Source organism: Dendropsophus ebraccatus, chromosome 5, assembly GCF_027789765.1.
Source record: "Dendropsophus ebraccatus isolate aDenEbr1 chromosome 5, aDenEbr1.pat, whole genome shotgun sequence".
NCBI lineage: Eukaryota > Metazoa > Chordata > Amphibia > Anura > Hylidae > Dendropsophus > Dendropsophus ebraccatus.
Genome location: NC_091458.1, coordinates 159,087,815 through 159,107,485, shown reverse-complemented (window position 1 = coordinate 159,107,485; position 19,671 = coordinate 159,087,815). Strand labels below are relative to the sequence as shown.

At 46.1% G+C, this 19,671-nt stretch overlaps 1 protein-coding gene across 6 annotated transcripts in view; it reads left to right on the top strand.

Moving 5' to 3' along the window:
- RASL10B (RAS like family 10 member B) overlaps positions 1 to 17,491 on the top strand; it is a 58,636-nt gene extending 41,145 nt beyond the window's left edge. For 3 of the 6 annotated variants that reach the window (XM_069972708.1, XM_069972710.1, XM_069972711.1), the window contains 3 exons: positions 1,935 to 2,281; positions 11,074 to 11,198; positions 15,534 to 16,958. In XM_069972708.1, the coding sequence (XP_069828809.1) occupies positions 2,066 to 2,281; positions 11,074 to 11,198; positions 15,534 to 15,804 (612 nt within the window). In that variant the 5' untranslated portion in view covers positions 1,935 to 2,065 and the 3' untranslated portion in view covers positions 15,805 to 16,958. Of the gene's footprint in view, positions 1 to 1,934; positions 2,282 to 11,073; positions 11,199 to 15,533 lie in introns of all 6 variants that reach the window. The other 3 variants (XR_011363375.1, XR_011363374.1, XM_069972712.1) reach the window with 3 other exon arrangements.
- Positions 17,492 to 19,671: the final 2,180 nt, after the last annotated feature.

Genomic DNA, 19,671 nt, shown 5'->3' with positions numbered 1-19,671 from the left:
AGAAAGGAGCGCTGCACCTCACACCTATGGCTGACACTAATGCTTCTTGGCTAAATTTAAAAAGCAACGCCAGGATGTTGGTATATAATTTGGGAAAGATAATGGGAAAGATAGGGGGTACTAGTCATGTGTGCACAGGTACCTCCTGTGCACAGGTGCCTCCCATGTGACCGCAATAAGCAGGAGGCACCTGTGCACACATGACTAGTACCCCCTATCTTTCCCATTCTACCCGCAGGAGCAATGGTGAGTTATTGGACCATGTTCACACTTGTGTTGCTTGGTGGCAGCTTTCTCCGCCGGCGGTGCCTGCTGGGTTTTGGGGGGGCCCTTGGAGATTGGTCCTGACACATCAGGGTTGCAGGGCCAGTCTATGGCCTCCCTTCCCTGTTTGTGCTCGCTTTTCGGGGTTGGTGGTCGCTGACTGACACAGTGGTGAGATAGTGTAGGGACTCATGTGAACCAGGGGACCTGCACGTGGTACATGGGGCATTATGGTTTGATCAAATTATATACCAACATCCTGGCGTTGCTTTTTAAATTTAGCCAAGAAGCATTAGTGTCAGCCATAGGTGTGAGGTGCAGCGCTCCTTTCTCTCCATGTCGCATTTTACATTTCTCTCTTTTCTGTATGCTAGCACTCCTCCTGGAAGACCCATGTGACCACAATCAGCAGGAAGCACCTGTGCACACATGACTAGTACTTCCTATCTTTCCCATTCTACCTGCAGGAGCAATGGTGAGGGACAAGACCATGTTCACACTTGTGTTGCTTGGTGGCAGCTTTCTCCACCGGCGGTGCCTGCTGGGTTTTTGGGGGCCCTTGGGAATTGGTCCTGTGACATTGGGGTTGCAGAGCCATTCTGTGGCCTCCCTTCCCTGTTTGTACTCTCTTTGCAGGGTTAGCGGTCGCTGACTGACACAGTGGTGAGTTAGTGTAGGGACCCATGTGAACCAGGGCACCTGCACGTGGTACATGGGGCAATATGCTTTGATCAAATTATATACCAACATCCTGGTGTTGGTTTCTACATGTAGCCGAGAGGCATTAGTGTCAGCCATAGGTGTGAGGTGCAGCGCTCCTTTCTTTCCTTGTCCGTATTTTAAGGTCCCGTATAGCATCTTGCCCACAGATGTTGCAGCTGAGCCTGTAGATCCTGTAGACCGGTGTTTCTCAAGTCCAGAGCCACCAACAGAAGGAGAGGAGGATATCCCATACAGAGGACACCTGTGGTGATACCAGATGCACTGACTATAGTCATATCACCTGTGTAATACTAAAGAAATCCTCAGAACACGGCCTGTCGATAAGTCTTGAGGATCGGTGCAGGATGTCCTGCACATAATCGCTGAGCTGTTAGTTTCCCTTATGTCACATCTAGGGGTGACCGACTGTCGTATGTCATGGCTCCCCAGAATATCTCACCAGCTGTTGGGCTGGCAGGATTGAAGAGCTCACCATGAGGCCTCCATACTCCACGCCCATCTGTCACTGGATGCCAAGCAGGGCCTGGAATTGTTCCTGACTGTTCTGCCTTATGTACTAATGGTGTGTGACACAAAAATGCCAGAAACCTGACACACTCATCATTTAGTATTTTTAAAACCAAAAAAAGTTGGTGTTTTCCAGTACTGCCTTTGGGTCCCCTGCTCAGTGACAGCCAGTGGGACATCACAGTGATTGGCTAAGGGGGCTGTCACTGAGGAGGGGACCCAGAGATGCAAGAAGGAGGGCAGGTAAGATTTTTTTTTTTTTTTTTTTTACTATAACAGCAGCACTATATCGTAGGTCTTATAACGGTACGGCACTATGTTCTCGCAGTATCCCAGAGGATCTCACAACGACCCCCCCAATGGGGCAATGAAATGTATTTGGGAGGAAATGTAATCTGTTCATTTCCACATAATGCTGATGTTTTTTATTGCTTTTACAGCCTCCTTTTCTTCAAGGAGATGCTTCCTGAATGTGGCTGAGCCTGCAGCCATTGGAATATGCCGCAGTGCAACCATCTTGCCAACGCCACGGACCGCGTGAGGGAATTACCCACCACCGGCCCAGGGAGGCATGGTGACGACCTTCAAGATTGCGGTACTTGGGGCCCAAGGAGTGGGGAAAAGCGCAATTGTGCGGCAGTTTATGTACAACGAGTTCAGCGAGACCTGTGTCCCCACCAAATCTCGCCGCGTCTTCCTACCGGCTGTTGTCATGAATGGCCATGTCCACGAACTTCAAATCATGGACTTCCCTCCCATATCATCTTTTCCAGTCAACACCCTACAAGTGAGTTTGGTTACCGGTTACCAGACGTAATTTTTATTTGGTTACATAGATTTGTACATTAATTCTATTAAAAATGCGGTCTTCCAGTATTTTTCAGCTGCTGTATGTCCTGCAGTAAGTGGTGTATTCTCTCCAATCTGACACAGTGCTCTCTGCTGCCACCTCTGTCCATGTCAGGAACTGTCCAGAGCAGCAGCAAATCCCCATAGAAAACCTCTCCTGCTCTGGACAGTTCCTGACATGGACAGAGGTGGCAACAGAGAGCACCGTGTCAGACTGGAGAGAATACACCACTTCCTGCAGGACATACAGCAGCTGATAAGTACCGGAAGACTGGAAATGTTTTAATCTAGCAATTTACAAATCTTTATAACTTTCTGACACAAGTTGAATTTTTTTTCTGGAGTACCCCTTTAACTATGCACAAATGTAAATGACGCTATCCAAACTCAGCATTCTCTGAAACATCTGAAGTAAATGCTAAAAATTGTAAAACACTGCAAACCAGCACAGACTTCAGATGTGACAGATTTATCAAAGTGTATTTGAGGACTGTCTAGTCTTAGTTTAGACTAAGTAACATTCACATGTTCCATGCACAGTCCATATATACAGACGACGTGCTGCGAACTGAAATCACAGAACTCCCAGCATCATAATTCATCTTGGTACCAGGAGCTCCGAATCGGCTTAGATCCTTGCACTACTGTACTGATAGAGCCGTGCGGCTGTGTGAGTTCTGCAGCACGAAGATTTAAACTCATTCGGAGCTCTTTGTATCTTCATGAATTATGATGCCGGGAGTTCTATGATTCCAGTCCACAGCACATTGTCAGTATATATGGAACGTGTGAGCGCCCCCCTTACCATTTGTTTTGTTGCCAATGGTGCCGGGATTCTATTCCATTTGCTCTAGTAGATCTGGGTCTTTGTGTTCTTAAATGCTCTACAGAAAGCAAGAAAAGACTGTGTGTGACGGTGATCTCCGAGTGTATCGTAATGTCATAGAGAAATATAAAGAGTTTCGATTTGTCTGGGTGTTTAGGCTTCCATTGATCATCATACTGCTTGATATAGACCCATTGTGGTCGATAAGTCGCCGCTGTGCTCTTGGATGTGCTTTAAAACTTGAAGATTTCTATTTGAACTCTGGATGCTGTTGGACCTTCTCAGTTTTTATGCCTCTGTAACATGTCAAAAATTATGAATTGATAGTAAGACTTATAAAGGGGTATTCCCTGAAACATAACCTTTCACATGTTGCTGCCCATGGTGAGACTAACAATTCCTTCCATACTTGTTATTATCTATTTAGTCTCCTTCCCCCAGTTCTCAGCTGCTGTTTTCTGCTGAAGACACAAAAAATTGTGTGTAAGCTTTTCTCTCTGTCTCCCCCTCCTCCCCCCTCCCTTCTGAGATGACTGATGTAAACAAGTCCCTGGCTGGTTGTATCTGCAACATTGTAGCTTCTTTGTAATGCTGGGCGGGTAATCTGAAGTCAAGGTGCTGATGAACGCTCTGTGATTATCTCTCCCAGCATTACAAAGTTGCAGATAGGGACTTGTTTACATCACTTGTCTCAGAAGGGAGGGGGGAGGAGGGGGAGACAGATAGAAAAGCTCACACAGATTTTTGTGTCTTTAGCTGAAAGCAGCAGCTCAGAACTGGGGGAAGGAGACTGAATAGATAATAACAAGTATGGAAGGAATTGTTAGTCTCTCCATGGGCAGCAGCATATCAAGTTAGCAACAACTCCTTTTTCTCTAGGTCTGTATATCAAAAGTTATGTTTGAGCGGAATACCCCTTTAAGGAAATCCTGAAAATGTAACCAATTGGGGGTTCATGAAGAACTGAGAAACACAAGATCTGCAGAATCCATTGTGTTTATTATTTATATATATATATATATATATATATATATATATATATATATATATATAAGTCAGACATAAAGACTGGACACTTTTTGGGAGATTTATCAAACATGGTGTAAAGTGACACTGGCTCAGTCGCCCCTAGCAACCAATCAGATTCCATCTTTCATTTTCCAAAGAGTGTGTGAGGAATGAAAGGTGGAATCTGATTGGTTGCCGGGGGCGACTGAGCCAGTTTCACTTTACACCATGTTTGATAAATCCCCCCATTTGTTTTGTTATAAAATCTGATCTCTTCTGAACAATAGAGACCTGGTAGGGAACCAGAGACCCTAACATCCTAGACCAGGGGTAGGGAACCTCAGCTCTGCATGATGGGAGTTGTAGTTTTGCAGCAGCTGGAGAGGCGAGGTTCCCGACCCCTGTACTAGAAGATAAAAGATTCTAAGGATTTTAACTATTTTGATCACTAGCGGTTAATGTTACGCTTCTGTAATGACAATGCTAGTGAGGCAGGATATTATCCGAACGCCGTTCCATGTGGGATCAGATCTGTATATACCCCCCCCCCCACGCTCCTCTCTCTCTCTTAAAGTAAGCGTCCCCTCCACCTTGACTCCCATCAGTCTCCTCTCTCTCTGTTACAGTAAGCGTCCCCTCCGCTGTGACTCCCCATCAGTCTCCTCTCTCTCTGTTACAGTAAGCGCGCCCTCCGCTGTGACTCCCCATCAGTCTCCTCTCTCTCTGTTACAGTAAGCGTCCCCTCCGCTGTGACTCCCCATCACATCCTCCTCTCTCTCTGTTACAGTAAGCGCGCCCTCCGCTGTGACTCCCCATCACATCCTCCTCTCTCTCTGTTACAGTAAGCGCGCCCTCCGCTGTGACTCCCCATCACATCCTCCTCTCTCTCTGTTACAGTAAGCGCGCCCTCCGCTGTGACTCCCCATCAGTCTCCTCTCTCTCTGTTACAGTAAGCGTCCCCTCCGCTGTGACTCCCCATCACATCCTCCTCTCTCTCTCTCTCTCTCTGTTACAGTAAGCGTCCCCTCCACCTTGACTCCATCAGTCTCCTCTCTCTCTGTTACAGTAAGTGTCCCCTCCGCTGTGACTCCCCATCACATCCTCCTCTCTCTCTGTTACAGTAAGCGTCCCCTCCGCTGTGACTCCCCATCACATCCTCCTCTCTCTCTGTTACAGTAAGCGTCCCCTCCGCTGTGACTCCCCATCACATCCTCCTCTCTCTCTGTTACAGTAAGCGTCCCCTCCGCTGTGACTCCCCATCAGTCTCCTCTCTCTCTGTTACAGTAAGCGTCCCCTCCGCTGTGACTCCCCATCACATCCTCCTCTCTATCTGTTACAGTAAGTGTCCCCTCCGCTGTGACTCCCCATCACATCCTCCTCTCTCTCTGTTACAGTAAGCGTCCCCTCCGCTGTGACTCCCCATCAGTCTCCTCTCTCTCTGTTACAGTAAGCGTCCCCTCCGCTGTGACTCCCCATCACATCCTCCTCTCTCTCTCTCTCTCTGTTACAGTAAGCGTCCCCTCCACCTTGACTCCATCAGTCTCCTCTCTCTCTGTTACAGTAAGCGTCCCCTCTGCAGTGACTCCCCATCACATCCTCCTCTCTCTGTTACAGTAAGCGTCCCCTCCGCTGTGACTCCCCATCACATCCTCCTCTCTCTCTGTTACAGTAAGCGTCCCCTCCGCTGTGACTCCCCATCACATCCTCCTCTCTCTCTGTTACAGTAAGCGTCCCCTCCGCTGTGACTCCCCATCAGTCTCCTCTCTCTCTGTTACAGTAAGCGTCCCCTCCGCTGTGACTCCCCATCACATCCTCCTCTCTCTCTGTTACAGTAAGCGCGCCCTCCGCTGTGACTCCCCATCAGTCTCCTCTCTCTCTGTTACAGTAAGCGTCCCCTCCGCTGTGACTCCCCATCACATCCTCCTCTCTCTCTGTTACAGTAAGCGTCCCCTCCCCTGTGACTCCCCATCACATCCTCCTCTCTCTGTTACAGTAAGCGTCCCCTCCGCTGTGACTCCCCATCAGTCTCCTCTCTCTCTGTTACAGTAAGCGTCCCCTCAGCTGTGACTCCCCATCACATCCTCCTCTCTCTCTGTTACAGTAAGCGTCCCCTCCGCTGTGACTCCCCAACAGTTTCCTCTCTCTGTTACAGTAAGCGTCCCCTCTGCAGTGACTCCCCATCAGTCTCCTCTCTCTCTGTTACAGTAAGCGTCCCCTCCGCTGTGACTCCCCATCACATCCTCCTCTCTCTCTGTTACAGTAAGCGTCCCCTCTGCAGTGACTCCCCATCACATCCTCCTCTCTCTCTGTTACAGTAAGCGCGCCCTCCACTGTGACTCCCCATCAGTCTCCTCTCTCTCTGTTACAGTAAGCGTCCCCTCTGCAGTGACTCCCCATCAGTCTCCTCTCTCTCTGTTACAGTAAGCGTCCCCTCCGCTGTGACTCCCCATCACATCCTCTCTCTGTTACAGTAAGCGTCCCCTCCGCTGTGACTCCCCATCACATCCTCCTCTCTCTCTGTTACAGTAAGCGTCCCCTCCGCTGTGACTCCCCATCACATCCTCCTCTCTCTCTGTTACAGTAAGCGTCCCCTCCGGTGTGACTCCCCATCACATCCTCCTCTCTCTCTGTTACAGTAAGCACGCCCTCCACTGTGACTCCCCATCACATCCTCCTCTCTCTCTGTTACAGTAAGCGTCCCCTCCGCTGTGACTCCCCATCACATCCTCCTCTCTCTCTGTTACAGTAAGCGTCCCCTCTGCAGTGACTCCCCATCACATCCTCCTCTCTCTCTGTTACAGTAAGCGTCCCCTCCGCTGTGACTCCCCATCACATCCTCCTCTCTCTGTTACAGTAAGCGTCCCCTCAGCTGTGACTCCCCATCACATCCTCCTCTCTCTCTGTTACAGTAAGCACGCCCTCCACTGTGACTCCCCATCACATCCTCCTCTCTCTCTGTTACAGTAAGCGTCCCCTCCGCTGTGACTCCCCATCACATCCTCCTCTCTCTCTGTTACAGTAAGCGTCCCCTCTGCAGTGACTCCCCATCACATCCTCCTCTCTCTCTGTTACAGTAAGCGTCCCCTCCGCTGTGACTCCCCATCACATCCTCCTCTCTCTGTTACAGTAAGCGTCCCCTCAGCTGTGACTCCCCATCACATCCTCCTCTCTCTCTGTTACAGTAAGCGTCCCCTCTGCAGTGACTCCCCATCACATCCTCCTCTCTCTCTGTTACAGTAAGCGTCCCCTCCGCTGTGACTCCCCATCACATCCTCCTCTCTCTCTGTTACAGTAAGCGTCCCCTCCGGTGTGACTCCCCATCACATCCTCCTCTCTCTCTGTTACAGTAAGCGCGCCCTCCGCTGTGACTCCCCATCACATCCTCCTCTCTGTCTGTTACAGTAAGCGTCCCCTCCGCTGTGACTCCCCATCACATCCTCCTCTCTCTCTGTTACAGTAAGCGTCCCCTCCGCTGTGACTCCCCATCACATCCTCCTCTCTCTCTGTTACAGTAAGCGTCCCCTCTGCAGTGACTCCCCATCGCATCCTCCTCTCTCTCTGTTACAGTAAGCGTCCCCTCCGCTGTGACTCCCCATCACATCCTCCTCTCTCTGTTACAGTAAGCGTCCCCTCAGCTGTGACTCCCCATCACATCCTCCTCTCTCTCTGTTACAGTAAGCGTCCCCTCTGCAGTGACTCCCCATCACATCCTCCTCTCTCTCTGTTACAGTAAGCGTCCCCTCCGCAGTGACTCCCCATCACATCCTCCTCTCTCTCTGTTACAGTAAGAGTCCCCTCCGCTGTGACTCCCCATCACATCCTCCTCTCTCTCTGTTACAGTAAGCGTCCCCTCCGCTGTGACTCCCCATCAGTCTCCTCTCTCTCTGTTACAGTAAGCGTCCCCTCCGCTGTGACTCCCCATCACATCCTCCTCTCTCTCTGTTACAGTAAGCATCCCCTCCGCTGTGACTCCCCATCACATCCTCCTCTCTCTCTGTTACAGTAAGCGTCCCCTCCGCTGTGACTCCCCATCAGTCTCCTCTCTCTCTGTTACAGTAAGCGTCCCCTCCGCTGTGACTCCCCATCACATCCTCCTCTCTCTCTGTTACAGTAAGCGTCCCCTCTGCAGTGACTCCCCATCACATCCTCCTCTCTCTCTGTTACAGTAAGCGTCCCCTCCGCTGTGACTCCCCATCAGTCTCCTCTCTCTCTGTTACAGTAAGCGTCCCCTCTGCAGTGACTCCCCATCACATCCTCCTCTCTCTCTGTTACAGTAAGCGTCCCCTCTGCAGTGACTCCCCATCACATCCTCCTCTCTCTCTGTTACAGTAAGCGTCCCCTCCGCTGTGACTCCCCATCAGTCTCCTCTCTCTCTGTTACAGTAAGCGTCCCCTCCGCTGTGACTCCCCATCAGTCTCCTCTCTCTCTGTTACAGTAAGCGTCCCCTCCGCTGTGACTCCCCATCACATCCTCCTCTCTCTCTGTTACAGTAAGCGTCCCCTCCGCTGTGACTCCCCATCACATCCTCCTCTCTCTCTGTTACAGTAAGCGTCCCCTCTGCAGTGACTCCCCATCACATCCTCCTCTCTCTGTTACAGTAAGCGTCCCCTCCGCTGTGACTCCCCATCAGTATCCTCTCTCTCTGTTACAGTAAGCGTCCCCTCCGCTGTGACTCCCCATCACATCCTCCTCTCTCTCTGTTACAGTAAGCGTGCCCTCCGCTGTGACTCCCCATCACATCCTCCTCTCTCTCGCCCCCTGTAATATTTCCCAGCTTGTCTGTGATACGACTAGTTACATAACATTTGCAGATTCAGTCAGGGGGAATCCCGCCATCGGCTTGTCGCATCGCACTCTTTGATGTTGCCGCCCCCGTTTCTCTATCCCTCAGCAACTTCCCACGCTGAGATGTGTGTAACAAACCCCGAGGCAGAAGGGATGACCCTTCCCTTCATCTGCACGCCTGCTAAGGAGGAGTGCGTGGGATCTAGTGACAGGAGGAGTGAGTGAAGACAAGAAGGATGGAGGAGACTGGCTGTAATTGCAGAGCAGTATAAAGCGGAGCAATGTAATGCTGCTCTGTACTGCGGCTTCTCTGCTCCGCTCCGGTGAGAACGTCCGATAAATACCAGAAAACCACAAGAATGGTAAATGTACAGTATGCAGGAGAACTGTAACCTCTCTCCCTCTGGATCCTCAGCTCAGGAATCCATTGCTTCCCGTTAGAGATGAGCTGAGACAATCCAGCCAAGATTTGTAGCAAATTTACAAAAAGTTTGATTTGTTGATTAACAAAATTCACCAAAAAAAAAAAGTTTATTCATCTGGCTTAACCTGGATTAACAATAATTTTAAGTTTAGATCTAAATCAACGATCAACGACATACAAACGATTTTTCGATCGTTGCCTGCAATCACACAGAACGATTATCGTTTAAATTCGAATGATATAACGATTTTTCGCACGATAATCGTCCCGTGTAATAGGGCCCGTACTCACAAGAGTGACAGCCCGCTCAGGCAGTCACTGGCTGCGGCGTTGTCGGTATTCAGATGTCGATTGATCAGCGTGCTCCAGTTGCCCTCATCTCTAGTCAGCACGATTACCAGTTGTATCGTTTTTGTTATGTTTTCGGTTGAGTTCACACTTGCGTTGGGGACGTGTTCAGGGCTTCCATTGCAGAGTCTCTTCGGCACCATAAACCATTGCCAGATGGTCCCTTTACTGACAGACACCAACAAATCCAGACAAACTGAGAGAGATCCCATTGACTTCAATAGGGTCCATCAGGTTTCTGCCTGGTGTCAGTTTATCTGCAGGATTTTTTATTTTTTTTTGTCTGCTCAGATCCTGCAAGAAAAACTCAGACCTTGCAATGGAGTGGAGCTCCCATGAACACTTTAAATTCACCAGACTTTCAGACTTTTTTTTTTTTTTTTTACTATTGTTTTTTTGTAGTTTTTTTTTAGTACAGTTTTTTTTTCTGGGATGTGATGTGACCAAAACAACGCAATTGTGGCATTCAGTTTTTTCCCCCCGATTATTCATGTGGGATTAATAACATTATATTTTAATAGTTCAGACTATTCTGCAGGAAACAGGTATAAGAGGTTTTTTTTTGCATTTTTTGTTTTATTTGAACAACACGAAAAAGGGGAGTGATTAGAATTTTCATTAAAGGCAAACTGACAGCACAGATATAAATATATTCGTGCCGTCAATTTACAGAACACAGCAGCAGTTCATACTTACCTAGTGCTCTGCCGCTTGTGATCCAGCAACCTCCTCACCAGCTCTCCCGTCCAGCCGCTGCATCTTTAGACTCCACCTTCTCCCAAATGATTGACAGCCTGAGGAGGGCTGAAGACAGAGGCTGGACAGAGGACTCGGAGACGAAGATGCCGGATCCCAAGCAGCACACTATGGAAGTATGCAACTGCTGTGTGTTTGGCAGCACGGATATATGTATATCAGTGTCTTCAATTTCAGTGGCTGCACGAGTGATACATGGATCATTTGTGCAGCCCGGCCACCCGATTTCTCGCCGATCTAGCTGATTGTGATTGTGGCGGCCTGTGGGCAAGAAGTAGAGACATGTAAAAGGACCCTTAGACCTCATCACAGCTAAATGGTAGGAAATTTTTATTGAAGACTTTTTACAAAGTTACTTCATTTTGTATTAAGGAAACAAATGAATAATAATAATAATAATAATAATAATAATAATAATAATAAAAACCAGTGCAGATGTGGCCATAGCTTTTAAACCAAATAGACTATATTAAAGTCTTGACTTTCTTTTGTTTTCCTTTTGTTATATTCTATAGGGCATCATGCGTGTAAGATAGTCAGGCTTATGTGACATGGCAATAAGTCATTGTGTTGTATGTTCCAGGAGTGGGCAGATTCCTGCTGCAGAGGACTCCGAAGTGCACACGCTTACATCCTCGTCTATGACATCTGCTGCTTTGACAGCTTTGAATACATCAAAACCATAAGGCAACAGATCTTAGAAACCAGGTGGGTCACAGCAAGCCAGGAAACCTTCCAATGGTGTTTGATATTTTATTACTGTATGATACAATGTTAGGCTATTATAGGACTTGCGGGGCTTCTTACTATGTACGTGCCTGGAAGAGCTGGATCCAGTCCTGGGAAACTCCTCCCAATTTCCCAGGACTGGATAACTTTTTCTTTTCTATTTAGGCCCTTTCAGTGGTGTTTTTTTTTTCATGTAATTACAAGTCATGTAATTTAAAGGGAACCCATCACCATGAGAATGCTACCTGAGCTATCGGCATAATGTTATAGAGCTGGAGGAACTGAGCGGATTGATATATATCGTTATAGGGAAAAGATTCAGTATAACGTGTAATCTATTAATTGAAATCTCTGATGTTTCCAGGCTAAAGAGTCCAGTCCACTGAGTGACTCCGCCCACTGGACTCATGAATGATCACGGATTTTCATCAACAAGTTATACTTAATCGTTTCCCATAAAGTTATATATCAATCTGCTCAGCTTTTCCTGCTCTATAACATGATAGGGATAGATTATATGGCAGGTTTCCCTTAAGAATTTCAATTAAATCTGCAAATTCAGAAGAAACAATGCACAGATTGTGCATTTTTAGGCTATGTTTCCACTATGGGGATTTTATTGGGAAACGGACGGTCAGTAACAATGAGGGCTGCCAATAATGATGGTGATTATCACATGACTGATGAAAATGCAGCTGACAACCCACAATAAGCGCATACTAATGAAAGCAAAGGGGGGGGTTGTTTTCAGGCCAAAAATGTTTTGCAGAAGTATGTCTGAGATAAGTCTAAGGCCGTATTCACAGTATTGCTAACATTTAAACTGTTTTGAAACCCCTGGCATCCTCGTGATATACACATCTTTTGTGCACAGACCATGTAAATATTGGCATTGCATTGAACAGTGTAAGCAATCTAACGATTGCATATATATGTCCCCTAGGGAGACTAAGGCTAGGTTCACACTGCGTTTTTGCAATCCGTTTTTTTGCAAAAAACGGATTAAAAACTGATGAAAAAAAACGGATGCATTTGTGTGCATCCGTTTTGATCCGTTTTTTCATTGACTTCCATTGTAAAAAAAAAACGGATCAAAACGGATCCTTTTTTTTTAACGGACACAAAAATAGTGTCAGCTACATTTTTGTGTACGTTTTGGATCAGTTTTTTTTACAATGGAAGTCAATGGAAAAACAGATCAAAACGGATGCACACAAATGCATCAGTTTTTTTTCATCCGTTTTTTGCAAAAAACAGATGAGAAAAACGGATTGCAAAAGAGCAGTGTGAACCCAGCCTTAATAAAGTGTAAAAAAATAATAGTAATAAAAAAATATTTTAAAAAAATATTACAAACCCCTCCCCTATAAAAGCTTTTAATCACCCATTTTCCAATTTTACAAATAAAAATAATTTAAAAAATAAATTAAAAAATGTGTTATAGCGTGCAAAATGGTCTGATCTATGAATATATAAAAGTATTGTTCCTGCATGGTGAACAGCGTAAATGAAAAAGACACCAGGATTGCAATTTTTTATATATATATATATATATATATATATATATATATATATATATATATATATATATATATATAATATAATCTCAGAAAAAATTAAAAAAAATAAAAAATTTCCATTTACACTAATATGATACCAATAAAAACTATAGATTATGGCATGAAAATGATGCCCCAACAACAGACCCGGCATCTCTATATTTTATACTTTCTCTCCCATTTTTTGGAAACAAAAGAGCATTGTGGGAAAGGATCCTTACACGGTAGCCTGTTAGATAATCGGGAACAGCTGTTATACAGCGCCACCTAGAGGCAGAAGCTAGCATAGCGTGATAGAATGGATAGGAGAAAAAAGGTAACAGCATCAAGACGGTATCATGTGCAAAAAAGCATTATACCATCTGGATGCTTACTTTTTTTTTTTTACTATTTATAGAGTTGTATCCTGGTGGACTACAGGAGTGGTAACTTTGCTTCATCCCATCTATTTTTCCACATACTTGTTTAATCTATGATAGATAGGGGAGAGCTGTGGGAATAATTTTTATTTTTTGATAGACTGGATGGCAGAATCTCACTTCTTAAAGAGTTTGTCCAGTTTTTAAAAAATATTTTAAAAAATGCATATATATAACATTGTGTGTATGAGGTGTGCAATAGGCTGCACACATATCCCTTGTCGCAGTCACGGGTTGATGGGGTGATTACTGGCTTTATATACATGTATTTATATCACTACTGACCCCCTCAGTCCCCTGCAGATTCCGCACAGATGCTCCTGCGGTCCCAGCTGGTCTTTCAGTATAAGCAGCCAGCGGCCTCGGGGATCATCTGCTGTACGAGTATCACTCCCCAGCACGGAGCCTTGGTGCCAGCAGCTTGTAAATGGGCAATGGCTTTTTGTTTTTTTCCACAAACCTCAGATTTTTTGTTACCGACCACTGTAAAGACCCCGTGTCACACATTGGACTCTTCTCTGTGCTGCTGTGTCCCATGAAATGAAATGTGGGTCAGCGGGGCCTGCCAGATGGAGGCAGCCCAGGGGAGCAGGGGCTGAGGGGGGAGTCCTATGTGCGGCCGAGGCCACGCTGCATGAGGAGAGCTCAGCCCGATCTGCCGATAGATACTTCTAGAAACACCATTTTGGTACAATGGGAGAAGGGGGCTATGGTAGGGACTGAGGGGAGTGAAGAGAGAAGCCATATTGGGGAGTGATGAGAGGGAAGCCATATTGGGGACAGATGAGAGGGAAGCCATATTGGGGACAGATGAGAGAGAAGCCATATTGGGGACAGATGAGAGAGAAGCCATATTGGGGACAGATGAGAGAGAAGCCATATTGGGGACAGATGAGAGAGAAGCCATATTGGGGACAGATGAGAGAGAAGCCATATTGGGGACTGATGAGAGAGAAGCCATATTGGGGACTGATGAGAGAGAAGCCATATTGGGGACTGATGAGAGAGAAGCCATATTGGGGACTGATGAGAGAGAAGCCATATTGGGGACTGATGAGAGAGAAGCCATATTGGGGACTGATGAGAGAGAAGCCATATTGGGGACTGATGAGAGAGAAGCCATATTGGGGACTGATGAGAGAGAAGCCATATTGGGGACTGATGAGAGAGAAGCCATATTGGGGACTGATGAGAGAGAAGCCATATTGGGGACTGATGAGAGAGAAGCCATATTGGGGACTGATGAGAGAGAAGCCATATTGGGGACTGATGAGAGAGAAGCCATATTGGGGACTGATGAGAGAGAAGCCATATTGGGGACTGATGAGAGAGAAGCCATATTGGGGACAGATGAGAGAGAAGCCATATTGGGGACTGATGAGAGAGAAGCCATATTGGGGACTGATGAGAGTGGGTAGCCATATTGGGGACTGATGAGAGGGCAGCCATATTGGGGACTGATGAGAGGGCAGCCATATTGGGGACAGATGAGAGAGAAGCCATATTGGGGAGTGATGAGAGGGACGCTATTCCAAGGGGCTGAGTGTAGGAAGCCGATCGGAGTTGAGATTGAGGTGATGGTTCTCCTAAGGATACATCCCAGTAATATAATGAGGATAGTATTAATAAGCTTTAGTCAACATATTCCACAGCATTTCGAGGGTTTATATACAGACGTTACAGAGTAAAAATTGAAGAGGCAAAGTCTCAAAACAACAGGGGTTGTGATTATAAGCAGTTTTTTAATATATTCTCTCTTTATATTTTAAAGTTTTCGATGTTTAAATCAAAAATTTAAACATAGAAAACTAGTGAGTGTATTGCAAACTGCTTGAGATCACAATCCCTGTTGATTTCTTTAATAATTTAGAGATGAGACATAAGGGCCCTTCTTACATGAGGAACATGAGGGGGACACAAGAGGTGATGGGAAGGGGGGTGAGGAGGGACTCCGGCTTTCTGCAGATCTGGAGCTCGGTAAAAGACTCTTTGCGCAGAAAAATAAAAGCATTTCTCTCCATTCTGGAAGCACAGCCGGATATATGACCGGTACCAGGCGTCTCCTTGTCCTATCAGCATCTAACAGTGTCAGTAGTCGTAGTAGTCGTCCCTGAGTTGCATCTGACAAAGTCTCTGGAATAAGATCCCCATAGAATCCTACTTCCTGCCACATCACGGATAGGATTTATTACATAGCGTTATCGGTAATCCTTGCTCGGTTGCACCTGTGTCCATAGAATTTCATTTTTGTCTCTGTTTATTTACTGCCATGAATATGTGCAGAAATAGAGTTGTAAAAATTCTGATTTATGTTTTTTTTTTTTTTTAATATACAGAGTGATCGGCACATCGGAAACTCCAATCATCATAGTGGGGAATAAGCGGGACTTGCAGCGAGGTCGCGTTATCCCCCGCTGGAACGTGTCCCATCTAGTGAAAAAGACCTGGAAATGCGGCTACATTGAATGCTCGGCCAAGTATAACTGGCACATATTGCTACTTTTCAGTGAACTACTTAAAAGCGTTGGCTGTGCAAGATGCAAGCATGTCCATGCCGCCATACGCTTTCAGGGGGCGCTGCGCCGCAACCGGTGTTCTGTCATGTGATTGCTCAGCACTTACCTGGAAACACAATAAGTGGCTTTCTGGAATTTACTATGAACATTGACCACTTCCACACGTTTGACTCCAGTCCCAGTGATCGAGCATTAACATGATGTCCTAGCATAGACGCTTCTTTACTTGTTTTTCAGTGAGTAATGGGGATAAAATGACCTCTTCTGTGATTACCCAAATAACCCTTTTATAACCCTTTGTGAGCCGAACACATTGAATTATAAGAAGTAATAGGACGTACTGCTCTACATGTTCACATATCTTGTACTGCACTAGCGTAACATGCATACTACCACTATACCACAGGCAAACAGTACCAGGATACTGCACACATCAATAGTACTGCTAAAGATACAAACATTGCTTACACACATATATAGACACACACATGTATAGACCTTAAAACTCATATATGCAGAATACCCACATACATATTACACACACAAACTACAGTACAAACACACATCTAAAGAATACCCACCTACATACACATGACACACACATACAGCTACACACATTACACGTTGTTACCTCTCCTGAATCTTGCTGTCACATCCCATCAGTGTAGACTGGGCCCTGGCAAGCAAAGGACAAAGCTTCTCTTCTCTTCTGACCGAGCTGCTGACTCAGATTGCGTTACGACAGCCGATAAGAAGCTCCAGCTGGTGTAACTTAAAGGAACACAAAAAGGTGAAGAACGGTGAAGGACGTCCAGTCACCTGCCGCCCCCCCCCCCCCAGCATCCTGAGCTGACCGCATCGGGGGCTAGTGTCCTGTTTGCTTTCCCTCCGCTACACCGCTGTAACGTGACCTCAATGAAATGATTTGTGCTTCAGTTCCTTATTGCGACCTTCCACTTAGCAGAGCTCAGCGCAGCTTCCAGGTCGGGTTCTAGGTCCTATTTTGTATAAATTACTAACGTTTTTTAAAGTGGAGCCACTTGTAGCTAAATCTTAAACCTCAGGCAGATGGACCCTGGTTCTTGGGTCTCTGTAATCTCTCTGGCTACCTGTGCTGTTGTTATAATATCACTCTTCCATTCCTTTTTACAGGGTACCGTACATCTTACCGTACAAACACGACCCCTATAGATGTCTCCAAGATAACAGGACCGGTTTTAGGTTTTTGCACATTGTCCATCCAAACCATCAGCATTGCCAGGTTTACTTTTATTCTAATAGACAAACTCTATTGTTATTGTGTTTGTTATAGTCTTGTCTTGGCCAGAAGATCAGGTAGAACATTGCTACCAGATGTTTTACGCTTTGGCCTGGCAGCAGAGGGCTCATTCGTGGTGAACTTAATTGTATTTTGGTTCCTTTTCTTACAGTCACCTATAGAAACCTATATGTATACTAATTTGTATCAGCACAACAATATAAAGCCACCATTCAGAAGCCGACCATGTAACTGACCTACAGTGGCCATGGTGAGAACCTTCCTGGTGTTTACGGAACGGGTTGTCTTAGATCTCCTGACATTTTAGCTCTTTCTAACCATCCACTTTTACATAAACTGTTCTAGAATAATCTGCATGTGATTGCACAATAATAATAATCCCAAGATCTGCATAACCTGTTCCACCTCTTTGGTTCCACCTGATTAGAGATGATCGGACATTGGGTTGTCAGGTTCGATTGAACTTGAACTTTCGTCATTTGATACCCGATGCCTTCCCGTGGGGAAGGTGGAGACAGTCCGAGTACCGCCTGGAAAACAGGGATACAGCCTAGGTAATAGTCTGTATCTCTGCTTTCCAGGCGGTACTCTGGCTGTCTCCACCTTCCCACGGAACGGGAAGGCAGCGGGAATCAAATGACCAAGGTTCGAGTTTGATCGAACCTAAAAATTCCCAATGTCCGATCATCTCTACTCCTGATTAGTTTTGAGTGAATTTGCCGAACTGTTTGTGTTCTGCAACGTTCTCCAAACCTGAACACGTTTGACTCCCGGCGTGTGGAGAAGTTTTATGCCTTTGCCTATGTTCACGTGTGCTTCTTTCTTTGCATTTTTAAAAATTTAGCAAAATGAGGTCTGTTGCTTTGAGTTCCAAATGACGTTAGTCATTTCGTTCCTTGGGCCCTATTGGGTGTGGTTCTTTTTTGAAGGTCCATTGAATTTAATAGTAAAGACGTTGAAAGGATGGTGGGGAAAAAAAGTGTTTGAGCATTGTGCATTGGGCGCCCTCCATTCCATTGACTTCATTGCCTTCGAATTAAAATGCGATAATAACGGACATTATTTTAAAAAGAAAAAGCGTCGGCCTATGGCTGTATCTTTGTTCTGTCATCCAACTTCTCCAGACATCGGGAGTGAAATGCGGAGCATTCAGGTACGAGGAACGTTGCCGAATCCAAACAGTTCGGCAAAGTGGCTCATCTCTTCTCCCGACCTTTTCATCCACTTGGTATTAATAATGGCTCGAGTGCTCGAAGTCTCTGTACATATAAATATGTCTTCATTGTGACTGCTGTCTGCTAACTGCTCTGAAGAGCGTGAGGTTTCCATCAGCCTCCCGCTGGGTGACCTCCTCTACCGTCTTCATTACAGTTAGCACTTCTGCAAATTGAAATAATTTGTCTAACTCTCAGCTTGATGACTTATCGGGCGACCTCCGCACTTGAGACGTAAACCCCGACCATCTCTGCCATACTGATGGATCAAAGGGCCAAAAAAGGTTGCTGCAATTCTGTTCATGGCCAATGAGTCCGTTTTCGGGACCCCTCCTATGTCGCATACCCCGCTATCTTTGATTTGCTTCATTATTTTTTCAGGGCTATCATCATAAATTGAACTGTTATTGTTGTGTTACGTTTAGCCACAATTTAAATTCATGTAGAGAATGTAAAACGAATAAATTTTGTATTTATATCTTGTTTTCACTTTCATTCCCAACCGTGCTAGAAGTAGATACTGCTATATAGTCAGTGCTATAAGAGACAGCAGGTGTGGACCCACCTGAAATACCAGATGACTGCTGGCGAGTGGGGGAGAAATTATTTGGGTGCTTTGGCGTGCGAGGCATCCCATTGAAACAGCAGGCGGGATTCCAAGCGGAGTCCAAGCAGATTCCATGGGCAGGGGTTCCACTCAGAATCTCCGCCTGACTTCTGTAGTTGGAGGAAAGTGGCCATGTTTTTGTAGTACTGGGCCAGTTCAAAAGACAGCCCCGCTCTTCTCTCCAGGTTGGGTGCACATTTTGTATCTCAGTCCCATCGAAGTGAATGGAGCTTAATGGCAAACAGCACCTGACCTGGAGACAAGGGCAGTGCTGTGTCTGGAAGAAAGTGGCCATGTTTTTGTAATGCTGGAGAACACCTTTAGAGTTTTCTATATTTAAATCAACGTTATACATACAGCCAAACGGTGGTCCATCCCAATATGGTTCAATTACCGTACAAGACCCAGTCAAGAAAGGGCCACCATCTCTTATACAGTGGCTACTCAGTCTACCTACATAATGAGTGAACCAAATCTGCTGAACCCAGATTCATTTTGAACTTTGCAAAAAGCTTGGTACGTTACCAAACTGGAGACTGTGGAGAGTTTAAAGAGGTTCAGCAAGATAGCGGCGCTCACGTAAAAAAAATTAATAAAATAAACATTCTCACCTGTCCACGGTCCCCCCATGTCTCCTGGTTGCTGTCTGGCTCTGTTCCATGTCTTCTATGGCGAAGGCCCACTCAGCCAATCACAGGCCGTGGTACTCTCCCATCCTAATCAGCCTGTGATTGGCTGAGCGGGCCTTCACTGTAAAAGATGCTGGGACCCCCGCCAATCACAAGAAGGAGAAACGTCCCTGCAGAAATGAATGAGTCCACCATGCAGGTTTGGCCAGTGCTCTGTACATTCTCTATG